The sequence below is a fragment of the Carcharhinus amblyrhynchos genome, chromosome 21 (genome assembly GCF_965287045.1).
Source record: "Carcharhinus amblyrhynchos chromosome 21, sCarAmb.v2.hapA, whole genome shotgun sequence".
Classification (NCBI taxonomy): domain Eukaryota; kingdom Metazoa; phylum Chordata; class Chondrichthyes; order Carcharhiniformes; family Carcharhinidae; genus Carcharhinus; species Carcharhinus amblyrhynchos.
Window position 1 is genome coordinate 2338930 of NC_137344.1, and position 25435 is coordinate 2364364.

At 45.2% G+C, this 25435-nt stretch overlaps 1 protein-coding gene across 1 annotated transcript in view; it reads left to right on the forward strand.

The window, feature by feature from the left end:
• Window positions 1-25435, forward strand: part of mbtd1 (mbt domain containing 1) — a 71365-nt gene extending 45930 nt beyond the window's left edge. Inside the window, exons 15-17 of the mRNA XM_080209270.1 lie at window positions 10338-10412; window positions 20817-20902; window positions 22557-25435. Of these exons, the coding sequence (XP_080065396.1) occupies window positions 10338-10412; window positions 20817-20854 (113 nt within the window). The 3' untranslated portion in view covers window positions 20855-20902; window positions 22557-25435. The remainder of the gene's footprint in view (window positions 1-10337; window positions 10413-20816; window positions 20903-22556) is intronic.

Genomic DNA, 25435 nt, shown 5'->3' on the forward strand with positions numbered 1-25435 from the left:
GAGCTTCTTGATAAGTGCAGGACCAGCAGCTTTATAGACCCTGGGGCTTTGCCACTGGATGGCTGGCTGACAGCTTTCGTGACTTCGGCTACTACTGGTGGGTCATCCGTGGCGCTGTTGATATCAACCTGGGGAACCTGTCTGTTGCCTCGTTGTTAATAGATGACGGTTGGTTGAGGACGGCTTTGAAGTGTTCAGCCCATCCCTGCAGGATCTGAGCCTTCTTTGCAATGAGAGTTGTACCATCTGTACTCAGGAGGGGGGGAAGTCTCGAGAGATTGAGGTCCGTAGAGAGTGTTGAGGGCGTCATAGAACAGTTTCAAGTCATTTCTGTCAGCGTATCTCTGTATTTCATCTGCCTTAGCACTCAGCCAGGCATCCTGCATTTTATGCAGTTTATTCTGGACTGTCCTGCGAGCACTGGTAAAAGCATTTTCCTTGGCAGCTGAAGATGGGTCATTCTGACAGGCCTGATGAAGACAGTGCTTTTCAACAAGTAAAGCCTGTATCTCCTCATCATTCTCATTGAACCAATCATGTTGCTTGCAGGTGGCGGTCCTGAGCATCTTTAGCGCGGATGTATGGATAGTATCCCTGAAGCGTTCCCAGTCGTCCTCAGCACTGCTTGCGAGGTGTAGGTCAGCAAGTGTAATTTCTAAGTCTTCAGCCAGTGCTGAAGCTATGCTGGGGTTCTTTAGCTTTGCCACATTGATTTTTTTCATAACCTTGTGGTTGCCTCTTGGGTCTGATGCAGAGCCTCATTTTGGAGACAATGAGCCTGTGATCTGTCCAGCAGTCAGCACCACACGTGGCCTTGGTTACTCTGACACCCTGCCTGTCTTTTCTCCTGACAATGACAGAAAATTGTTAGAGTGGGGGTGCATCTAGGAGGTCTCGTTGCAGGTAGGCAGATGGAAGGCTGTCTTGGTGATGAGGAGGTTGTGTGCTGCACAGGTCTTCAGTAAGAGTACGCCGTTACTGTTACGCTTGCCCACTCCATGCCTCCCAATGACTCCCTGCCAGATTTCAGTGTTACAACCTACTCTTGCATTGAAATTGCCAAGCAAGATCAGCTTGTCGGTACTGCTCACTGCTGATAATAGGGCGTCTAGTTCTTCGTAGAACTTGTCTTTCATCTCATCTAGGTTGTTCATTGTGGGAGCATAGGCGCTGATCAGGGCGGCCTGACTTCTGTTCTGTTGCGGAAGCTGTAATGTCATAAGCTGGTCGTTCACACCATTGGGTAGACTATCACGTTTCCGAACAAGATGACTCCTGACAGCGAATCCAACTCCAGCATCACGACGTTCATTGCTGCTGCGACCACTCCAGAAAAAGGTGTATTCACCTCCAGTTTCAGTCAACTGACCTACGTTGGCAAGACAAGTTTCACTCAGGGCAGCAATGTCAATGTTGTCTCTTGCAAGCTCTCTGGCAACTAAGGTGGTTCTTCTCTCTGGTCTGTCTGCTGTAGGGTTGTCCAAAAGCGTGCGCATGTTCCAAGTGCCAGTGGTGAGCGGTGTCACCTTGTGTTTTGTTTTGTTCGACTGCAAGTTGGGATCCCTGCCAACTGTGGTAAACTGGTGAGGGTGTAGTGAAGTAGGCAATGTTTAGGGCACTTTTTCTCATCCCTTCCTCATTCTACAGAAGTGAGCAGTGCGTTTCTGAAGAGGACTCTCAGTCGCCCAGGTAGGCGCCGAGTTCCACTGCTGCTTCGGTCAGCGGAAAACGACCATTAGACCTGAGCTGCCTGCGTGCAGGTCTGTGACTACAGCTCCCAGTGTATCCACACCTGCTGCTTCATCGCTCACCCATCGCCACAGGACTTCAAGGATTGAACAGGACACTGATGAAGATGGTGTTGAAACTAGCGGTTGATTTGGTTTAAAGTGAGAGAGAGTTGCGCACTGTCAGCCTCACTCTCTCTTCCCAATTCCCATCTAGATCCAGTGGCAAGACAAGAGTCAAGACGGCATGAGCTGGGACTAGACGCAGTGGATGACCAGGACGTCGTCTGTGTCTTGTCCTGCTCTTTGCGTTCCACGATGCTTGCAGAGATTGCCTACTTAACCGTTGGACCTTCCATTGGTCTCGTCCGCTCAATCCGCTGGACTCTGTCTTCACATTGCCCTATCTCACCGAGGGTTGAGACACGTCGGCTACCCTCACCGGGTTTAGCTGGCTTGTTGAGGCCGTTGCCCAGAGTGTGGCCGCTGTCGCATGCAAAGAGCTACGGGGAGCCACAGGTGGGAGCTGAGTGCCAGGTTGCTGCCTAGATGGAACACGACTACAGGATTCTTTCCCTGCCATGTAGGTTCCTTTCCAACCCTGAGTCAATGGCTTGAAATGGCACTGGGTAGGCAACACAACCATTAAGACTCTCGATCCACAGTGTCTATTCTCCTGACTATCCTATCCCCAACTATGACTACATTTGTCTTTTCTCCCCCCACTTAAGCAGCCCCCTGAGCCACACTGCTATGGTCAGTTTGCTCAACTCAGATAGTCCCCACTTTCATCCACATGGAGCAAGAATCTCAAACCTGTTGGATAAGAACAGAGGCTGAGGCTCCTGCAGTGCTACCTCTTGGATCTCTCTACCTGCCTTGCTCTCAATCTGACCCCTGGCAGAATTTAAGGCAGTTAATCCAAGGTGGTGTGACTGCCTCCTGAAACTCAGCATCCAGGTAACTCTCCCCTTCCCTGATATGTTGTAATGTCTGAGATTCAGACTCCAGCTCTCAAACTTTGAGCCAAAGTTCCTTGAACAGTGAACCTGCTATAGATGAGGTTGCTATGAACCACAGTGGTGTCCACTACCTTCTGCTGTGATCCACCTGCTCTCACATGTTGCAGCTACAACATATCACCTGGCCCTGCATCCCTATTTTATTTAATTAGAATTTATTTAATTTAGAATTTTAATTTGCTTTTACTTGTATCACTAATCTTTCCACAATTTCTGTTTCCCTACCTAGCTTTCACTTCCAAAGTCAGTAAGGTAGAAAAGAACTCGCCTACCAGGCACTTACCTGTGATATCACACAGATATGTCCACTCCTTGTGTCGAGGCCTATAACTGCTCCCACTGACCTGTGAACACAATAAAGGAAAACAAGACACAGCAATTCCCCCTCCCCCAGCTTCCTAATCATCCACACTTAGGAAGGACTATTACTTACGTGGCGAAAAACTGCAGCAGGCGACGGTGCAGAGGGACCTCGGGGTCCTTGTGCATGAGTCGCAAAAACCCAGCCTGCAGGTGCAGCAGGTGGTCAGGAAGGCGAATGGGATGCTGGCCTTCATAGCGAGGGGGATTGAATATAAAAGTAGGGAGGTCTTGCTGCAGCTGTATAGGGCATTGGTGAGGCCGCAGCTGGAGTACTGTGTGCAGTTTTGGGCGCCGCACCTGCGCAAGGATATTTTGGCCTTGGAGGGAGTGCAGAGGAGGTTTACTAGGCTGATACCGGAGTTGAGGGGGTTGAGCTATGAGGAGAGGCTGAATAAACTAGGCTTGTACTCGTTAGAGTTTAGAAGAATGAGGGGAGATCTCATTGAGACGTATAAGATGATGAATGGGATGGATAGGATAGAGGTGGAGAGACTCTTCCCGCTCAAAAAAGACAGTAGGACTAGGGGGCACAGCCTCAAGATAAAGGGGGGGCGGTTCAGAACGGAGTTGAGGAGGAACTTCTTCACTCAAAGGGTGGTGAATCTCTGGAATTCTCTGCCCGTTGAAGTGGTGGAGGCTGCCTCGCTAAATATTTTTAAGAAGCGGGTTGATGGGTTTTTGATAAGAGAGGGGATTAAGGGTTATGGGGAGAGGGCGGGAAAGTGGAACTGAGCCACGACAGATCAGCCATGATCTTATTGAATGGCGGGGCAGGCTCGAAGGGCTAGATGGCCTACTCCTGCTCCTATTTCTTATGTTCTTATGTAACTCCTAAGCACTGAGTGCATAAGGCACTGGCAAGCTTTGTTTTCACAATCTGTCTCCCCTATTTAAACATACCAGTCTGAACTTGCTTCCTAACCGCCCTAAATTAATCCTCTGGCTAGTCCACCGAAGGCCCCTTGTTTTTACATCCTTTAGATCTAAAGAATTTTCATACTTCCAGTAGTAATTTGTAAACCAGAAAATTTACTTGCAATTTGTATTAGATTTCAGAAAAAAAGGTTAATTTTCTTTATCATCCACACTAAAACAAAATGGAAGTTGAGAACCAACACATCTGCCACGTGTACCACCCTGGGATGTAGATTATCAGGCCCTGGGCTTCCCAGTTTTCAGTCTCATTAATTTCTCCAGTGCTGTTTTTTTAGCAGTACTTATTTCCGTCAATTCCTGGCACAGTGGTTAGCACAGCTGCTTCACAGCGCCAAGGACCCAGGTCCGATTCCCGGCTTGGGTCACTGTCTGTGAGGAGTCTGCACGTTCTCACCGTGTGTGCATGGGTTTCCTCTGGGTGTTCTGGTTCCCTCCCACAGTCCAAAAGACGTGCTGGTTAGGTGCATTGACCATGTTAAATTCTCCCTCTGAACACCTGAACAGATGCAGGAGTTTGGTGACTAGGGGATTTTCACAATAACTTAATTGGGTGTTGATGTAAGCCTACTTGTGTTTAATAAATAATAAACTTCACTATACCCTCAGTTCCCGAATATTTCTGAAAAGTTACTTCCTCCGGAGCCTTCCTCTGTGAGGACAGAACTAAAGTCATTGTTTAATTGTTCTGTTGAGTGCTTGTTCTCTGTTATAAATTGTCCTGTTTTACACTATACATTTGTCTTATACACTAATCTTTTGTTTTACACACTTATAGAATGTTTTGTAGATTGGTTTTTATGTTCATTGCAGATTTACTCTCCCCTCTTGATCTCTTAGTCCTCCTTTACTGAATTTTAACAGCTCCCATTCCCCAGGCTTGTTTCTTTTTTCGAGCAACTTTATATGACTCCTTTCTGGATCTAATAATAGCCTTAGTTTCTTTTATTAGCCATGATTGGGCTTTTCTTGTAATTTTTTTTTGTTTATGATCTGTGTGCATTTGTTGCCTATCCTAATTAATTACCTCTTGAACTGAGTGTCTTGCTCAGCCATTTCAGAGGGCAGTTAAGAATTAACTGTGTTGCTGTAGCTCTGGAGTTGCAAATGGGCCGGACAAGGATGGATTGTTGGAACAATCAACACTGGTCTGATGGTCACAGCCTTTTAATTCCAGATATTTATTGAATTCAGATTTTACCATTGGCTGTGGTGGGATTTGAGCCTGGATCCCAGAACATTATCCACTAGTCCACTAGTCCACTAAGCCACCACTTCCCCATAAAGGAAATGTACCCCTGTTTCTTAAAGATTCTCCATTGTTTACCCATCACCATGCTTATTAATGAAGTCCCCCAATTTATCTTGGCTAACTGACACCTCATACCCTTGTAGCTTCCTTTGTTTCGATTTAGGACCTCTGTTTCAGAGCTAATTCACTTTCCATCCTAATACTGTATTGTTTACGGCTCTCATTTTGAAACAGTCATTTGGTTTCCATGTCTCTTTCTCATAGGAACATAGGAATTAGAAGCAGAAGTCAGCAAATTCAGCCCTTTGAGCCTGATCTGCCATTCGATTAGATCATGACTGATCTCTCTCTGGTCTCAAATCCATCTCCCTACCTATTCCCCATATCCCCTTGTCCCTTTTTTTTATTAGAAATATACCTATCAACTTCTTGAAACCATTCAACAATTCAGACTCCACCATACCATGAGGCAGTGAGTTCACAAATTCACCACCCTCTGTGAGTAATAGTTCCTTCTCATCTGAGTTTTAAATCTACTGCCTTTCAACCTATATCCCCAACCTCTTGTCCTAGATTGTCTCATAACAGGAAACTTTGGTCTACATTTACTTTATCAGTCCCTTTTTAAAATTTTATACACCTCAATCAGATCCCCTCTCATCCTTTTAAACACCAGCAAGTATAAGCCCAGATTGTTTAATCTCTCCTCGTGTCAACCCTTCATCCCCGGAATCAATCTGGTGAACCTCCTCTGAACTGCCTCCAATGCCACCACATCCTTCCTCAAATAAGGAGACCAAAACTGAGCCCAATACTCTAGATGTCGTCTCACCAGCACCCTATACAACTGCAGCAACACTTCTCTACTTTCATGCTCCAATCCCTTTGCACTAAATGCTAACAGTCCGTTTGCCTTTTTCATTACATGCTGCACCTGCAAGGTGCCACGGTGGCACAGTGATTAGCATTGCTGCTTCCCAGCGCTAGGGACCCGAGTTCGATTCCCCAACTTGGGTCACTGTCTGTTTGGTGTTTGCACGTTGTTCCTGTGTCTGCATGGGTTTCCTTCAAGCGCCCTAGTTTCCTCCCACATTCTGAAAGATGCCCTGGTTAGGTGCATTGACCTGAACAGGTGCCGGACTGTGGCGACTAGGGGAATTTCATAGTAACTTCATTGTAGTGTTAATGTAAGTCTTACTTGTGACTAATAAATAAACTTGAACTTTAAACCTGCATTCTGACTTTCTGTAATTCATGAACGTAGTCGCCCAGATTCCTGTGCTTTCCATTTAGGTAATTTGCCTTTGTTTTTTCTGCCAAAATGGATAACCTCACACTTATCCGCATTAAACTCCATCTGCCAAACTTTGTCCCATTCTCTGAGCCTATCTATAGCCATCTGTAAATTCTTTGTATCCTCTTCACGGCCTGCTTTCCCGCCTATTTTAGTATCATCCACAACTTTTGCGATGTTACACTTTGTCCCTGCTTACAGATCATTCATATAGATTATAAAGAGTTGAGGTCTGAAGACTGACTCCTGTGGCACCTCGCAAGTTACATTTCGCCAGCCAGAGAAGGACCCATTTATCCTGACCCTCTGCTTTCTGTCAGTCAGCCAATCCTCAATCTGATCCAGTACTCTAACACCAATCCCCTCCCACTTCACCTTCTGGATCAGTCTTTTATGCGGCACCTTGACAAACACCTTCTGGAAGTCTAGATATACCATATCCACAGGCTCCCCTGATCCATCTTATTGGTTATGTCCTCAAAGAACTCAAGCAAGTTTGTCAAGCATGACTTTCCCTGCATAAAACCATGCTGACAATGGTGGATTGAGCTTTGTCTTTCCAAATGCTCAGTCATCCTCTTAATGATTGCTTGCACAGACGTCAAGCTAACTGGCCTCTCATTTCCTGCGTTTTGCCTCTTTTTTGAATAGGGGTGTCACATTAGCATGTTTCTAATCCACCAGGATCCAAGGGATTTTGAAATATCACAACCAATCCATTCACTACCTCTGCTGCCACCTCCTTTAAGAAGAAAAAGGTTTATTAGTCACAAGTAGGCTTGCATTAACACTGCATGAAGTCACTGTGAAAACCCCCTCGGGTACAGGCTGTCAGGTCAGGTCCTAGAGACTTATCTGCCTTTAATCCCATTAGATTATTCAACACCTTCTCCCTAGTGACGGTTATTGCACAAAGTTCCTCTTCTTTAACTACAGTTTTTGGAAAATCTTCATTACTGTGAAGACAGGGGCACAATATTGGTTTAGTGCCTCTGCCATCTCTGTGTTCCCCACTAATATCTCAGCAGTATCGTCCTCTAAAGGACCAACATTTACCTTGACTATTCTCTCCCTCTTTATATTCTTTTGGAAGCTATTGGTATTTTGTCTGTTTTCTGCTAGTTCCCTTTTTTAGTTCAGCTTGGCTCTTTAAGGTTACTAAAAATAGAATCAAAAATTCTCTAAATCCTCCAGCTTATCACTGGCTTCTGCAGTTTGGTATGCCCTAGTTTGCCTTTGCATCCTCTTGGACTTCCTTGTCTAGCCATGGAACATTTTTTCTTCCTTTTTCAATTCCTTTTCCTCTCAGGAATATACTTTGAGAAGTACATAGAACATTACAGCGCAGAACAGGCCCTTCGGCCCACGATGTTGCGCCGACCAGTTAAAAAACAATGACCCACTAACCTAAACCTATCCACGGATCTCTTAAACGCCCCCAAACTAGGCGCATTTACAACTGTAGCAGGCAGGGCATTCCAATCCCTCACCACCCTCCGGGTAAAGAACCTACCCCTGACATCCGTCCTATAACTACCCCCCCTTAATTTAAAGCCATGTCCCCTCGTGCTAGCTTTCTCCATCCGAGGAAAAAGGCTATCACTGTCCACCCTATCCAAACCTCTAATCATCTTATATGTTTCAATAAGATCCCCTCTTAGCCGCCTTCTTTCCAGCGAAAACAACCCCAAATCCCTCAGTCTCTCCTCATAGGACCTCCCCTCCATACCAGGCAACATCCTGGTAAACCTCCTCTGCACCCTCTCCAAAGCCTCCACATCCTTCCTGTAATATGGGGACCAGAACTGCACACAGTACTCCAAGTGCGGCCGCACCAGAGTTGTGTACAGTTGCAACATGATGCTGCGACTCCTAAATTCAATCCCCCTACCAATAAACGCCAAGACACCGTATGCCTTCTTAACCACCCTATCTACTTGATTCCCAACTTTCAGGGATCTATATACACATACACCTAGATCCCTCTGTTCATCCACACTATTCAAAGTCCTCCCGTTAGCCCTATACTCAACACATCTGTTGTTCCTACCAAAGTGAATTACCTCACACTTCTCCGTATTAAACTCCATCCGCCACCTCTCGGCCCAGCTCTGCAACCTGTCCAAGTCTTCCTGCAAGTATTCAATATCTCACTGAACATCTGCCATTGTTCCTCAACTGTCCAATTATTTGTGCCCAGTCTACTTGGACCAACTCTTTCCTCTGTATAATTACCTCTGATATGGAGATGTTGGCATTGGACTTGGGTAAGCACAGTAAGAAGTCTCACAGCACCAGGTTAAAGTCCAGGTTTATTTGGCAGCACTAGCTTTCAGAGTCTCAAGCTCATTCATCAGGTGAGTGAGGACTTGTGTTCACAAGTTGCGTGCCCTGTTTGTGACCTCAAGTCCTCACTCACCTGACGAAACAGCTTGAGACTCTGAAAGCTATTGCTGTCAAATAAACCTGTTGGACTTTAACCTGATGTTGTGAGACTTCTTACGGTAATTACTTCTGCCCAATGCTAAAACTCTAGTATGGTACTCTGTCTTCTCTCGCTCAGTCTGAATCTGAAATTCTAGCATTGCATCACCTCCAGTTCTTTCATAAGATCCTTTTTAAAACCCACTGAGGAACGTGGTTTCCGAAAGCTTGTGGGATTACTATCAAATAAACTGGTTGAACTTCAACCTGGTGTTGTGAGACTTCTTACCAAGCTTTTATCCATCCCTTCTAACAATTCCTAATTTTGCTTGACATCTCAGTTAACAATCTTGGAAATGTTTCCTGTCTCCAAAATAGGATACTCAAGACATATGAATGGAAACTGTGAAGTGGGAAACAGCTGCTTTGTTTACGTTATACCTATAAGAACATAAGAACATAAGAAATAGGAGCAGGAGTAGGCCAGCTAGCCCGTCGAGCCTGCCCCGCCATTCAATAAGATCATGGCTGATCTGTCGTGGCTCAGTTCCACATTCCCGCCCTCTCCCCATAACCCTTAATCCCCTCTCTTATCAAAAACCCATCAACCCGCGTCTTAAAAATATTTAGCGAGGCAGCCTCCACCACTTCAACGGGCAGAGAGTTCCAGAGATTCACCACCCTTTGAGTGAAGAAGTTCCTCCTCAACTCCGTTCTTAAACCGACCCCCCTTTATCTTGAGGCTGTGCCCTCTAGTCCTACTATCCTTTCTGAGCGGGAAGAGTCTCTCCACCTCTATCCTATCCATCCCATTCATCATCTTATACGTCTCAATGAGATCTCCCCTCATTCTTCTAAACTCTAACGAGTACAAGCCTAATTTATTCAGCCTCTCCTCATAGCTCAACCCCCTCAACTCCGGCATCATCCTAGTAAACCTCCTGTGCACTCCCTCCAAGGCCAAAATATCCTTGCGTAAGTACGGCGCCCAAAACTGCACAAGTACTCCAGCTGCGGCTTCACCAATGCGCTATACAGCCGCAGCAAGACCTCCCTACTTTTATATTCAATCCCCCTCGCGATGAAGGCCAGCATCCCATTTGCCTTCCTGACCACCTGCTGCACCTGTAAGCTGGGTTTTTGCAACTCATGCACACTCTTGAACTCCTCATCTGGATTGTTTCTTTGTAGTTCTGCCAGTGGTGCGAGTCCTTTGTTCTGTGCTATGTTCTTCAGTAGTGGCGTTGTCTAAATCCAGGTGAGTGAGCTATGACTTACTCCTGCCTCACTTGTCTCAAGTTGCTTTTCTGTTTCATCTCTAGCCTCGAGGGAGAATCAAACTAATGTGATGAAGAAGAAGAAAGCAAAGTCCAGCCAGTACAAGGGGCACAAAAAAAGTAGGTAGTCTGGTTTTGCTGAATTTTCTGTCACGTGTTAACTGGTGTTAATGCCATTAGAAATATCCTGAACACCTCAAAGGTACCTTGTTTCTCAGGAATTTATTATTAATAAATACCTGGATGTGAAAAGATAACATTCTTCCAAAGCTTGTGTGGAGACGAATCCTTGGCAGGAATGTTTCTGGGGCACAAGTGGACAGAACATGGCGTGTGAGTCACTTTCCGGCAAGGAAACAGGAGGCCTGTTGCTTCCAAATATTGCCTTTCGTGGCAGATATTGGTCTTTGAGCAGCTTCATTCATTATGGAGCTTTCCATTGCAGTATTTTAATCACATCCATTTCACCAAGAAGCCAATCAGTACTGGCTTTGAAATACATGGGTCCATCCTGAGGACGTTTGTCCTTGTTGAATTTTTCTATTGTGATCTGTTTGCTATTGTTTAATTGTCTATGTGCTGGAATGTGTTTGAAATGTACTCAGTACACACAACGCTACTGCCCAATTCTAGCTGAAATTTGGGAAAAGGATGCTCACTTGTCAAATGAATTATTGAGATTCAATTCAGGTGTAATTTGGTGAGGGAAAGAGCAGGGAATGATAATTTCTGACTGAATGGAGGCTATGGACAAACTTAGTTATTGATTGATTGTCTTGGGACAAAAGGTGATAGCTGTTTCTTCCATGGTTTGGGAGCCGGGGCGCTGGCGGGTGCTCGCGGTTTGGGAGTCCGGGTGCCTGCCGTTTGGGAGCCGGGGCGCCGGCGGGTGCTCGCGGTTTGGGAGCCTGGGTGCCGGCAGACTACCCCCAACTCTGGTTGAATTGTTGACTTTTGTGTCATTGAACTACAATTTTTCAGAAATGTACTCTTTGATCCTGGTGTGAAGATTAACCTGTGAAGCTATTTCCAGGAATCCTGTTGGCAGCAGCCCTTTCAATCACTCACTACCAATGATAGCATAGTGCTTTGCACCTTGGACATCCTGGATATGTTGATATGTGTCTGAAAACAGAGCATCTCCCTCAGGATTTAGTTTAAATCTCACTTCCAGAATCAATCCAGCAGTTCACTGAATATCTAAAATAACTTTCTTGTTTTCCTTTTTGGGGTGTGGAAATTGAAGGAGTAGGCTAGATTGCTTATATGGAGAAGAATGCCAGGGCTGATTAAGGATCAAATGGCCTGTTTCTAAATTAATATGATTCTTGTCCTGTTAAAAGGACTGGAACTATCTAATAAGTATCAAAGAATGAGCTACATTCTATAAAGTGACTGGTTAATAACAACTTTGAGATCCTCTGCGGAGTTTTGTGTTTGAAAGATTGTCTAAAACCCTATCTGTAACTATGCTTGGAATGCAGTGATCATCTGCTTTTGAAGCCTTTGTGTTGTGAAATCCTGAGAAGCTGACAAGAGAGGTAGAGACATCTGTCTGTGCTCCAGTTATTATTTTGGGGAAATCACACTTGTGCAATATAATTTGCTTTTTTTTTTGGTAGTGTTTTTTTTACCCATTTGTGCCACAGCATTACCTTGCGATCATACAGGTTCCACTGAACTTTCCAGTTTGAGAGAGATTTTTGGGGTAAGGGTCAGTAGGCATTAGTGGTGGCATTGTGACCTGACTGACCATCGTAATTCTCAAGTAGACTCCCTGTTGCAACCTATGGTATTGTGAATTTGCCATCTCTGCCTCTGTTCCTTTCTGTTGGCAGCTGTGTGCGCAAACTCAGCATTTGCACTTTATTCCTGGTGACTTCAGAACAACTACAAATTTCCAGTTTGCATCTGTCAGCCTTACTAAAACTACTTGTAGTAGAAGTGGCTGTGGAGTATTGAAGAAGAGAAATGTTGTGTCATGTAGGTGAAAGTAAAATGTGCCTCCGAATGCTTATCATTAAAATCTTTTACTTCACAACTGGAATTGGGGAGTGTTAACCTGCTTTGCAATAATGGTGGTTGAAGCGGTTTTGTGAAGTGGAATGGAAGCTTGATACCATAGTCACTTCCAAAGAGCACGCCGACATGAGTGAAGATTTGGCAATGAACGTGATTCCTGGAGGGTTGCTGTGTTTCTCTCTTTCTCTTTTCTCTCTCTCTCTCTCTCTCTCTCTGTCCCTGGGTATGTTGTATACCAAGATTTAGCTCTTTGATTTGGCTGAGTTCAGTAAGCTCTCTGAGCCAGTTCTCGATTGTTTTGTTATTCACTGCTGGTAAACAGTTTTGCTTCAGTAAAATGGGCTGCAGGTCGGGGAGGATGCCTCATTTAAGGAGGTGTTTTTTCCTGAATCTTGATGGTTTGCAGACTATTGATTGGGATAACATCACAGTCCAGCCTGATCCTGCCCTCATCCAGGAGGGTTAAGGCTTGAGCTGGAAGAGTGGTGAGCTCCGTCAGGGAACTGTCCTGAACTGTGAAAAGATTTGGCTAGATGAGTTGATTGGCCTTTTGCCGCAATCTGTTTCTGTTCTTAAAGGGAAAATATGACCATCCTTGAATATAACTGGCCAGAACGTGGCTGAGTTGCTGTCTACCAAGTGATCTCTTGGAGTCAGTGAAGGCACCATTGAGTGGGGGCTTTTTTTTTTCCCCCCTCTTGTCAAGATACACTGGTGTATGCGTATACACAGATTATTCTGCATTGACTAGGAACTGAACTTGGGCTTTATGACCATGTGTTTGCTACATAAATGTCAAGGGAGTTTGGGCAGGGAGGTTGAGTGGAAGTTGAGAATAAAGTTGAAGACTTCCAGTTCCCTGGAAGCAACCAACTGTGACCAAAACAAAATCATGTTGAGCTTCCACCAGGAGCAACTGGACCCAGTCATAAGTCAGGTACATACTCGAGCTCTGCTCCTGCCATGTGTTTAATAAGATAGTGAATTTTGTGCCAAAGTTTAGAACGCTATAATGAGAGCTTAACAAAGTTTGACCTGATGTTTAGAAAGGAAGAATCCGGTTGGGAAGAAGCCAGTCAGTCTGCCGATCCTGCCCATGAGTGGCGGGACGCGCAGCAGTTTCTCTGCGGATGATGAGTTGACTCCTCCATACAGAACTTTTCCAGCCCCGGAGGCCCTCACGCCTCCCAGCACTAGCAGACAGGTCAATGCCAGGCTCAGAACAGGTAATCTAACAACTGTAATTTGAAAGGAGTTGTGTTTGATGTAGTTAATCCCACTAGAATGCCCCTGCTTCAAGGTCAAAGTATACGTTTGGCAAATTTATCGTGCTTGTTTTCTTGCGTTTCTCTCCTATATAGGAACACAATGAGTCGGAGTAGACCGTCCAGTCCCTCCAGCTTGTACTGCCATTCAATACCATTATAGCTGACCGACTGCCTCATCTCCATCCTCCTGCCTGTTCCCCATATCTCTTGATTCCCTGAGACAGCAAATAGCTGCCTGTCCCAGCCTGAGTGTATTTAACAAGGGAGTATCCAAAACCCTTTGGCATAATGATTAGCACTGCTGCCTTACAGCACCAGGGACCCAGGTTCGATTCCCAGCTTGGGTCATTATCTTTGCATAAGAACATAAGAAATAGGAGCAGGAGTAGGCCATCTAGCTCTTTGAGCCTGCCCCGCCATTCAATAAGATCATGGCTGATCTGAAGTGGCTCAGTTCCACTTTCCTGCTTTCTCCCCATAACCTTTAATTCCCTTGCCTACCAAAAACCTATCTACCCGCGTCTTAAATATATTTAGCGAGGTAGCCTCCAGCACTTCAACGGACAGAGAATTCCAGAGATTCACCACCCTTTGAGCGGAGAAGTTCCTCCTCAACTCTGTTGTAAACTGCACCCCCCCCCCCCCCCCCCCCCCCTTGAGGCTGTGCCCTCTAGTTCTGCTGTCCTTTCTGAGCGGGAAGAACCTCTCCACCTCTACCCTGTCCATCCCTTTCATCATCTTATACGTCTCAATGAGATCTCCTCTCATCCTTCTAAACTCTAACGAGTACAAGCCCAGTTTATTCAGCCTCTCTCATAGCTCAACCCCCTCAATTCCGGTATCAGCCGAGTGAACCTCCTCTGCAGCCCCTCCAAGGCCAAAATATCCTTGCGCAGGTGCGGCGACCAAAACTGCACACAGTACTCCAGCTGTGGCTTCACCAGTGCCCTGTACAGTTGCAGCAAGACCTCCCTACTTTTATATTCAATCCCCCTCGCTATGAAGGCCAGCATTCCATTTGCCTTCCTGACCACCTGCTGCACCTGCAAGCTCGGTTTTTGCGACTCATGCACAAGGACCCCGAGGTCCCTCTGCACCATAGCATGCTGCAGCTTTTCGCCCTGTAAGTAGTAGTCCTTCCTACCATTATTCCTACCAAAGTGGATAACCTCACACTTGCCAACATTGTATTCCATCTGCCAGGTCCTCGCCCACTCGCTCAGCCTATCTAGATCCCTCTGCAGACTTTCCACACCCTCCGCACAATTTGCCGTTCCACCAATCTTTGTGTCATCAGCAAATTTCGGCACCTTACACTCGGTTCCCTCCTCCAGATCATCTATATAAATGGTAAATAGCTGAGGCCCCAGTACCAATCCCTGGGGCACTCCACTAGTCACCAACCACCAATCCGAATAGCACCCATTGACACCCATCTCTGCCTCCTATTTGACAGCCAATCCCCTATCCACGCTAATACCCTACCCCCAACTCCATGCCCCCTAACCTTCTGTAACAACCTTTTGTGCGGCACCTTATCAAACACCACCTGAAAATCGAGAAACACCACATCCACCGGTTCACCTCTATCCACCGCACTAGACACATCCTCATAGAATTCCAATAAATTCGTCAGACACGACTTCCCCTTAACGAAACCGTGCTGCGTCTGCTCTATCAAACAATTCTTCTCGATGCCTCGCTATTTTCTCGATTACGGATTCAAGCATTTTTCCTACAACAGACGTTAAACTAACCAGCCTATAATTCCCTGCCCTTTGCCTGCTACCCTTTTTAAACAGCGGCATAACATTAGCCGTTTTCCAATCTTCCGGCACTTCCCCGGAATCCAGCGACGTTTGGAAAATAATCACCAAGGCATCCACTATCACCTCCGCCATTTCTTTCAGAACCCTTGGATGCATTCCATCCGGTCCTGGGGACTTGTCCACCATCAGTCCCTCTAGTCTGTCGAGTACTGCCTCTCTAGTAACAATGATCTCATTCAGGCCCATCACTCCTACCATCTTTCCACCGTTAACACCTGGCAAACTATTTGCGTCCTCCTCCGTGAAGACCGAAGCAAAAAAAGTTATTCAAGGCCTCAGCCATTTCCTCATCCCCCACCACTAAATCCCCCCTCCCATCCTCTAAGGGTCCAACATTCACCCTAGCCAGCCTTCTCCTTTTTTATATATTTATAAAAATTCTTACTATCCTTTTTTATATTTAGCGCTAGCCCAGCTTCGTAGTTAATCCTTCCTTTCTTTATCAACTTCTTTGTCATTCTTTGTTGACATTTAAACCTCTCCCAATCCTCTTCTCGCCCACTACTCTTAGCCACTCTAAATGCATCAGCTTTTTATTTAATACTCTCCTTTACCTCCTTTGTTATCCACGGCTGATTATCTCTCCTCCTACGATCCTTTTTAATCATCGGAATAAATTTCTGCTGAGCACCAAGAAAGATCTCCTTAAAGATCCTCCACTGTTCCTCAGCAGACCTACCTCCCAATCTGTTCCCCCCAATCAACATTTGCCAATTCCTCTCTCATCTCATCGTACTCCCCTTTGTTCAAACAAAGGACACGGGTCTGGGATCCTACTTTCTCCTCCTCCAGCTGCATCAGAAACTCCACCATACAATGATCACTCTTCCCAAGAGGATCCTTCACCACAAGGTCCCTAATTCTACCTGCCTCATTACATAACACCAGATCTAAGATAGCTCGCTCCCTCGTCGGCTCCAGCACACACTGCACAAGGAAACTATCCCGGCAGCATTCCAAGAACTCTTCCTCAAACCCACCGCATCCAACATGGGTCGACCAATCAATATGTAGATTGAAATCCCCCATAATTATCGCTGTTCCATTCCTGCACGCTGCATTTATTTGCGTGTTTATAGCCTGCCCCACCTCCAGGTCATTATTTGGGGGCCTATAGATGACACCCACCAGCGTCTTCCTCCCCTTGCTGTTCCTAATCTCCGCCCACAACGATTCCACATTCTGCTCTTTGGCGCCTATATCTTCCCTTACTACCACCCTGATACTATCCTTAATCAGCAGAGCTACCCCCCAACCTTTTTCCTCCCGTTTATCCTTCCTAAACATTTGATACCCCTGGACATTCAGCTCCCAGTCCCTGTCACCCTGCAACCACGTCTCTGTAATGGCCACCAGATCGTATCCATTTGTGCTGATCTGCGCCACCAGCTCATTCACTTCGTTCTGAATGCTTCGTGCATTCAGATTAAAGTGTCTTCATCCCAGCCTTCACCTGGACCCTATTTGAAGGAACGCTACCAACCTTACTCATGCCCCCTACTTCCTTTATTATTGGGACATCCTTGGCCTCATCCTGTACCTGTACCTGTAACCTCTCCTTTAGACCCTGTAATTTCACCTACCCCCCCCCCCCCCCCCCCCCCAATTAGTTTAAAGCCCTATCCACAGTCCTATTTACACAATTTGCCAGGACTCTGGTCCTAGCACGGTTCAGACCAACACCATCCCACCTACCCCAATACTGGTGCCAATGCCCCATAAATTCAAACCCATTCCTCCCACACCAATCCCTGAGCCACCCATTCACCTCTTTAATCCTATCTGCCCTACGCCCGTCTGCACGCAGTTCAAGCAGTAATCCAGAGATAACCACCTTGTTGGTTCTGCTTTTTAATTCCATTCCCAGCTTTTCATACTCCCTCTCCAGATCCTCAGTTCGCATTTTGCCTATGTCGTTGGTACCCACATGTACCACAACGACCGGATTCTCACCCTCCAACTCCAGGTTCCTCTGCAGCCCAGATGCAACATCCTGGATGCAAGCACCAGGCAGACAACACACCCTTCTGTGCTCTTTATCACTGTGACAAAATAGTGTCAATACCCTTAACCACACTATACCCAATTACCACTACATTCCTTTTTACCTTCTCTTTGTCTATGTCCTGTGTCTGCATCACTGTACCGTGTGCAGTTTGCTCACCAACCTCACAGCCCTCGTTCTTGTCCACACTGGAAGCAAGAACCTCAAACCTGTTATGCAGATTGAGAGGCTGAGGCATTTGGTCCCCGCTCCCTGCCCAGCAGCCCCCTCTTGTTCCTGACCCTTAAAGTGAGCCAGTCCGGGGGGGTGGATGTCTCTTGCACCCCATTATCAATGGCACCCTCCCTCTCCCTGATGAGCCTCAGTGTCTGAAGCTCAGAGGCCAGCTCATCTACTTTGCAGAATCATGTTCTCCCCTTGTCTGCATGGGTTTCCTTCAGGTGCTCCAGTTTCCTCCCACAGTCGGCAAGATGTGCTGGTTAGGTGCGTTGGCCATGCTAAATTCTCCCTCTGTGTACCTGAACAGGTGCCGGAGTGTGGCAACTAGGGAATTGCAATATTAATGTAAGCCTACTTGTGACACTAATAAATAAAGTTTAAACTTGGGATAGAGAATTGCAAAGATTCACAACCCCTTGAGTGAAGAAATTTGTCGTCTTCTCGGTCCTAAGTGATCAGCCCTTATCCTGAGACTGTGCCCCTGGTTTAGATTCGCTAGTTAGGGTGCCCACAAAGGTTGTTCCCCCTATCAAGCACCTTGACAATCTTCTATTTGTAAGATCATCTCTCAGTCTTGTAAACGCAAGAGAATATAGGCCCAATTTACTCAGCCTCTCGATTTGAGGCCTGCTTTAATGAGTCCTTGCTGTACTGCCTTCAATACAAGTATGTCCTTCCTTTAAAAGATGAAGACCAAAGTTGCATACGGTATTCAAGGTGTGTTTTCACCAATTCCCTGTGCAATTGTTGCAAGACTTATTTGGTGACCACAATCCTACAGGCCAACATGCCAGTTGCCTTCCTGATTGTGTGCTGTACCTGCATGTTAATGTTACATTCCTTGTATGAGTACTTCCAAAATTTTCAAACATTGACATTCACGGCGTTTTATCTATCCTGACCATCAACTAACTTCATATTTCCTATGTAATACTGCTATCTTGTTGTCCACTAACAACCTGTCTATAATCTTTGCAGCATCTGTGTCTTTCTCACGGCATACATTTCCACCTCGCATTGTACTATCAGACACAGACTGAATAATGTGTCTAAGCTTGCTACGTCACTCATGTGGATTGTGAAGAGCAGAGGCCCTAGCACTGATCTTTGTGGCATTCCACTAATCACAGTCAGAAAAAAAACATTTATTTCTACTGTTAACTAATATATTACTCTAACTCCACAAGGCCCAGTCTTGTGTGGCACCTTGTTGAATACCTTTGGAAATCCAAGTATATTACATCTACTGTTCCCTTTTATTTACCCTACTAATTACATCCTCAAAAAACTCTACATTTGTCAGACATGCTCTTTGATCTATAAGGAGTCAAGGATTATGAGGAACAGGCAGGAAAGTGGAGTTAAGGTTACAGTCAGCCATGATCTTATTAAATGGCTAGGAAAGCTTGAAGGGCTGAATGGCCTGGACCTGCTATTTCTTATGTTCCTACAGTTTCCATTTTGTGTAACCATGTTAACTTTGATCCTGAAAGTGAGGAGCCTTGCTGAGATTCTCTTCATCTGCGATCCTGTAATGTAATGGTTATTTGATTGTGGGTGCCATCATTGCCAAGCCTACTCAGTGACTGCACAGCAGGATGGATATTAATAAGGAAAGGAGGTCCCGGGCTGTATTGTATATAAACCTTAACAATCCACCTGCCCATGATCAGAGACAGTCCTTAAATCAAGCACAGCACCAAGCCATCCTGCTGTACTTGGCTGACAACCCACAGTGAACCTGCCCCTGCCCCACTCTGCCCTATAGGGTTACAAGTCTTTCCTTTCAGAGCACACTGTTCCTATGTATTTTAAACCATTATTTATGATGCAGTCAATAGGTACCTGGGTCTCAGCTGATTATGTACAGGAGAAGCAGTCATGTGTCTGAGGTTTGATGATAGTCAAATGTTGCTCAGCTCTGTTCCTTGATTCTCCTGTAATATCTGCTCTCTGACTAACTTTGAAACTCCCTGACAGGAAAGCAGGGCGTGTTGTGGTTGCATTGTTCTAAAATCTTATCCTGACTGAGATCCACAGTGCAGTTCAGCAATAGAAACATAGAAACTAGAAGCAGGAGTAGGCCATTCGACCCTTCGAGCCTGCTCCACCATTCATCTTGATCATATTCAATACCCTGGTTCCTTGAGCCGCAAGAGTATATCTCATTTCATCTTCAAATCAGACAATATTTTGGCCTCAAATACTCTCTGTGCTAGTGAATTCCACACATTCACAACCCTGTGGGTGAAGAAATTTCTCCTGACCTCAATTCTAAAAGGTTTACCTCTTATTCTCAAACTATGACCCCAAGTTCTGGTCTTCCCTGCAGTTGGGAACAATCTTTCTGAATCTACCCAGTCTAACCCTATTAGAATTTTGTAAATTTCTATGAGATTCCCATTCTTCTAAACTCCAGTGAATAGAATCCATACTGACTTAGTCTCTCCTCATATGACAGACCTGCCATCCCAGGAATTAACCTGGTAAATCTCCGCTATAGCAAGGACATCCTTCCTCAGATAAGGACACCAAAACTGTGAGGCGTAACCTCACCAATGCCCTATACAATTGCAGCAAAACATCCCTATTATTCTCAAATCCTCTCGCCAAGAAGGCCAACATACCATTTGCCGCCTTTACTGCCTGCTGTACCTGCGCGCTTGCTTTCAGTAACTGATGCACAAGGACATCAAAGTCTCACTGAGTAGCCACTCCTCTTGGTTTAGACCCATTCAAGTAATAATCTGCCTTCCTATTGTTGCTAACAAAGTGGAGAACCTCATCTATAACGTTGGATAGGCATCATTTAACAATTACCTACAGCATTACTGTTTTGTCCAGTCCTTTTCCACTATCTGGCCCTCTGGAGGTCGGGAATATACCAGCTAGAGGTTAGCCTAATGGTCCCTGCAGATCTAGCAAGTCTAGTTTGTCATCGTTGCTGCTTAGCAAGATGCCTAATACTCAGTAACTGGTTTGGTAATGTGGACTGCCTTTACTGCCTCGTGCTGACCCCTCTTCCTTTTCTCGTGCAACCTGAGGTCAGGAGCTGTTTTGATCTGTAATAACGCTCTCCTTTAGCAGAGAATTGAAGTGTGGTTGTTGCTGTGTTTGCTAGTCACTAGCTGATGGTTGTTATGTGGTGTATTGACCTTTCTCATTTCCATGTATATTTCAGCCAGCAGCAGTAAGCACCGAGACATCATCATCTGGTGACCAAAGGCTGCCGGCCATCTCTCCACAGCGTTTACTGGCAGCTACCAGGTAAGTAGAAACTTTTCCCTTCTCTTTAATGTGTAAATGTTTCCACTGGCAGCTACTAGCCTTGTTCTGCAAACTTTGCAATGCCATGTCTGTAATTAACTCCGTGATGGGGAGGGGCATTGGATGAATGATTCCCTGAGGCTTTGCTCATGAACTTGTGGTAAGTACACAGGGAACGAGGTGCTTTGGAGCAGGTAATGAGGCAGAGGAACTGTTATGTGGGGCTTGCAATGGGAATGGATAGGGTGGCAGGGATAAACAAAAACTGGAATGGAATTCTGGAAACTGGTTAGAAACGGGGTGGGACTGGCACAGGTGAGTAAATGGTTTATGTGGCTTGACCAGCTTGTTGCCTCAGTATATGTCGTGTTAGCACAACCCTTTCACCTTTGTGCAACATAAGTTGCAATCTGAGCTGGAGTGGGGGTGGGGGGAGGATCTAATGGCTGCTGGAGATGTGGAGAACTCGAGTGAGTTGAGGATATAAATCTTTCACTGCTGTTTTATACAGTGGCTATAGTGTGATGCTCCTGATAACTGTGCCCTCTTCAATGCGTCCCTGTCTGCTGGATGCCATCTCTTCAATTGTTTAGTTTGTTTGAACTGATTAATCGGATCTTATGCTGGCAGATGTTGTGTGTTTTAAAAATAAATTTATTCTGTAACCCTTTAAATAAAACTGGGATAATTTTAAGAAGTTGTGGGCTCTTGTTAGTTTCAGTCTGCTAGGTATGGGGTGTTGATCTGTCCTACAGTGCCACCATCAGGTTGGTCATGGGTTGGTCTTGCAATCTATTTACATTGTGCCTGAAGAATTGTGCCTTGAGCAGAAAGTTTGGTCTTCATTTTCTGCTGCTCCTGAGAAGAATTTCCTGGTGCTAGCATTGATTTCCCACCAGAGCCCGTTATTGTCTCGTATGATCGTACAAATTAAGAGCAGGAGTGGGCCCATTGTTCCCCTGAACCTGCTCCACCATTCAATAAGATCATGCTGATTTGATAGCTCATTTCACTTTCCCACTTACTCCTCAATAATCTTTCATCCTGTTGTTTATCAAGAATCTATCTAACTCTGCCTTAACAATATTCAAAGACTCTCACCACCCTCTGAGAAAAGTTCTCCTTATCTTTGTAAGTGGGCAACTAATTTTTAAACAGTGACTCCTAGTTCTAGATGCTTCTGCAAGAGGAACCATCTTTACCCCCTCCGCACTATCAGAAGCCCATCAGGATCTGGTATGTTTCAATCAAGTTGCTGTTTAATCTTCCAATATCAGCAGATACAAGCCTAACCCGTCTCCCTCCTGTATCTTCTCTGGTGTTCATTTCACTTGTACTGTATCGTCCTGTTCACTCATGCACCTCATCATTGGCTCTTTGTGATCACAGTGAAGTGACATCCTCCAGCTCGCCCTCATTTGGTCTCTCTCCTCCCCTTCCGATGTCTGCCGTGTACAGAATTAGACATGTATCCCATTGCCTTGTTCAGTACTTCAGCCGAGCTTGTATACTCTGGATTATGAAGTCTCAGGCACGTCTAAATTTCAGACCTCTCCACAAGTAGAGGTAATGGAGAGAGTTGCTCTTGAAATCATTTGTATTTTAACACACTCTCTCTCTGAACTTTTATAACTGTGTCCTTTTCTGTCTGCAGTGACCTCACTGGAGCATGAGGTGAATTTTATGGATGTCACCGAGTTCTGGTTCCTTCATGATGCCTCCTAAGCAGGAAAGCATGGTGACGTGGCAGCTAAACCAGCAACCTCGAAGACACGGCCTCCACGCTTGTATCAAGCAGGGACCCTTGATTGAAGCATCTGCTCTTTTTAATCAGTTGGATCACCAACATTGGAGCAGTTGGTCTCAGGGCCGACGGGCTGTGATTGCAAGGCAGTTCAATGGTTATTTTTTATTGTACATTTGGACAGTTTTTCTGGTTCAGGGTGGGTGAAGACTGAGTTTTCGTTTCCCATGTTGGACATTCTTGTATATTGTACTTGAAGTGACTTTGCTGGTGGGATGGGAGGGGAGAATGTCTGTTTTTGGTGTTTAACTTTTTTTTTGGTGAAATGCTCATGAGAGTGTTCTGTGACTATATATTCAGGTGAAGTTATGTTAACTTCCAATGCTTCTGCGTCCTCCATAGGCATCACACACCGGACTGTTTCACCTCATTTCGTCAATTGAGGTTGAACTTGGTTGTTTTTTTTTTTAAGTATCAACTTAAAACCCGAAGAAAACCCCCTCTCAGGAAGTTGATGCCTGGTCTCGCAGATTGCCAGTGTGTGTGCATGTGTATCTAGGGTGCAGCCAATTCTCATCCTCTGAGCCAGTAGTGTTTTATTGTCGAGTGTGGTGTGGACCCAAGGACTGAAGTTCTGATACGTGACAACATTTATTAACTTAAATTGATTCTTGTGTTGCTTCTGGAGCCTCACGAGTGATTACGTTGGTACTCTCTCTCTCACTGTTGGGATTCTTGTGCTCAACCTGGTTTTTGACTGCTATTTAATTTTCCAATTATTTAACGCTAATGAGGGAATAATTGAAGTGATTGGAGGTCTGGTGCTAAAGAGAACATCTGAAAGCAGCAGATTGTGGGCGGATCTCACACACTAACCTCCGTTCGTGCTGCAGCTTCAGGGTTTATTTCACCCTTGGTTAGAGTTTGAAATCCAAGTCCATTTTCCTCCTAACACAACTCCTGCCTCACCTAGATGATATTCACAATGGTAACTTCTGCAAGAAACACGATTTAAGTGTATTAAGTCTTTTGCCCTGGGCCAAAGATGCAAGCAGGAAGCTTGCTGTACCAATGCCCACTGGAACCAGTTACTTGCTGAGCATGCGGGAGGAGGAATTCTGTTCCATACTCACCACCTTCCCTCCCTCCCAGCATCCAGGGAGTGGTGGGCAAGCATCTACAATCTGCCATTTGCCTCTTCAAGAAACTGGGCTGCAAGTTGGGCCCTGTTTCACTAGCTGAGAGAAGAAAGACCCCACTCTGCTTGAAGTACATAAATACATAGACACCCACCTTCTGATTCTGTCACTGTTATCAACACAAACACTAGGTCTTTCAAACACTGACAGTCAGTACATCTCCTGATCCCGTGGATAGGTGCCCCTGAGCCCATGTAGGGGTAGATGTAGGTGTGGTTGGAAGGAGTAAAGGTGCACAAAAAGGATTTGTCTCCTCAACTTCCATTGCGTTCTCTGCCCTTTCTGCTCTGCTGTGATTTATCTGTGAAGCTGATTTTAACTGGGAGATGATGATCTGGCTCCATGCAAGCCCTGAGCTCAGTGCAGTACATTGGAATCCAATGTTCTAGGATCCAGGTTCCATCAATGTTTCCATTCTTCCTTTGAGTAACTGGACATGGGGCCTGTGTAGCAACGTTAGGTACTGCCTCGTGGCAACACAGCAGCTACAGGCCCGGAGTGTCTGCAGGAGAAAGGAGCAGGTGTTCTCTGAACTTTCCAGCCAGCTTTTAGTATTTGAGCATTGTCCCCAAGGTGTGATTTTTTTTTTTCTCTCTTATTAAAGTGGCTGCTCATTCCAGGAGGTCACGGATTAAATTTAGCATCATAATTTCCCGGCTAGCATCAAAATGTAAACTTTGAACATAATAGTAAACCTTACAGGCTTGAACCTGACTGATAACTTTACTGTCATCTCCTTGAGCATATTGTTCAGAGTGAGACACTGCAACCATCCTCCATATCTCCCATCAGCTGCTGTTTCTGATTGTGACTGGAACCAGTGTCATTGTCCTCACCCATTGTTGTATGTGAGAATGGTTGGTGTGTAATGCAAGTTGCAAGGAGAATGGGGACTGGATGGAATTGCAGATCTCTGTCTGCCACTCCCCCATCCCCCTCAAAACCAGCAATCTGCTTTGCGGCCTTCCCTCCAAAATATTGATTCTTTATTCAGAAGCCAGATAATCTAGTGTTGTGCAGAAAGCCCCGGTGATCCCCAGGTGTGCTGGGGTAAACAAGAGTGTCAGCAGTTTTTTTTACAGAATGTGAGCTCATCCCTGATCTTTGTAATATGGTGCTACATGAATCTTTAATATGGATCATCATTTCTTATCAGAGGGATTTTGAGAAACTGTGATTTGAAATTTCTTTTCCTGTTATACAGTTGCACGAATTTTGATAAATTTGCAAAAAGGGAAATAAAGATATACATAGTTCCTAGAAATTCTTTCCCTGCTCCCTGCCACATCACACAGGGCAGCAATGTTATAGCTAACAGTGGGATTTGTATATTGTTTTCGCTATGTATTTTGATAATCCAAATCAATAATTGTACAAATGTAATCTTTCCTTTTTACTTAGTACAGTGGCTATGGGCAAGAAGCTGCCAACTCCTCAGCATCTGTACATCCAAACAGAGACCTTTTCTTTGTCCTTTTTCAGAGAAATACTTTTCACTAAACATTAGATGCATTAGTCACAGCTTTGTGTAAAAAGAAATGAAAATTGTTCACTAAATGGTCAATTTTTTACACTTAATAAAACGTTTTC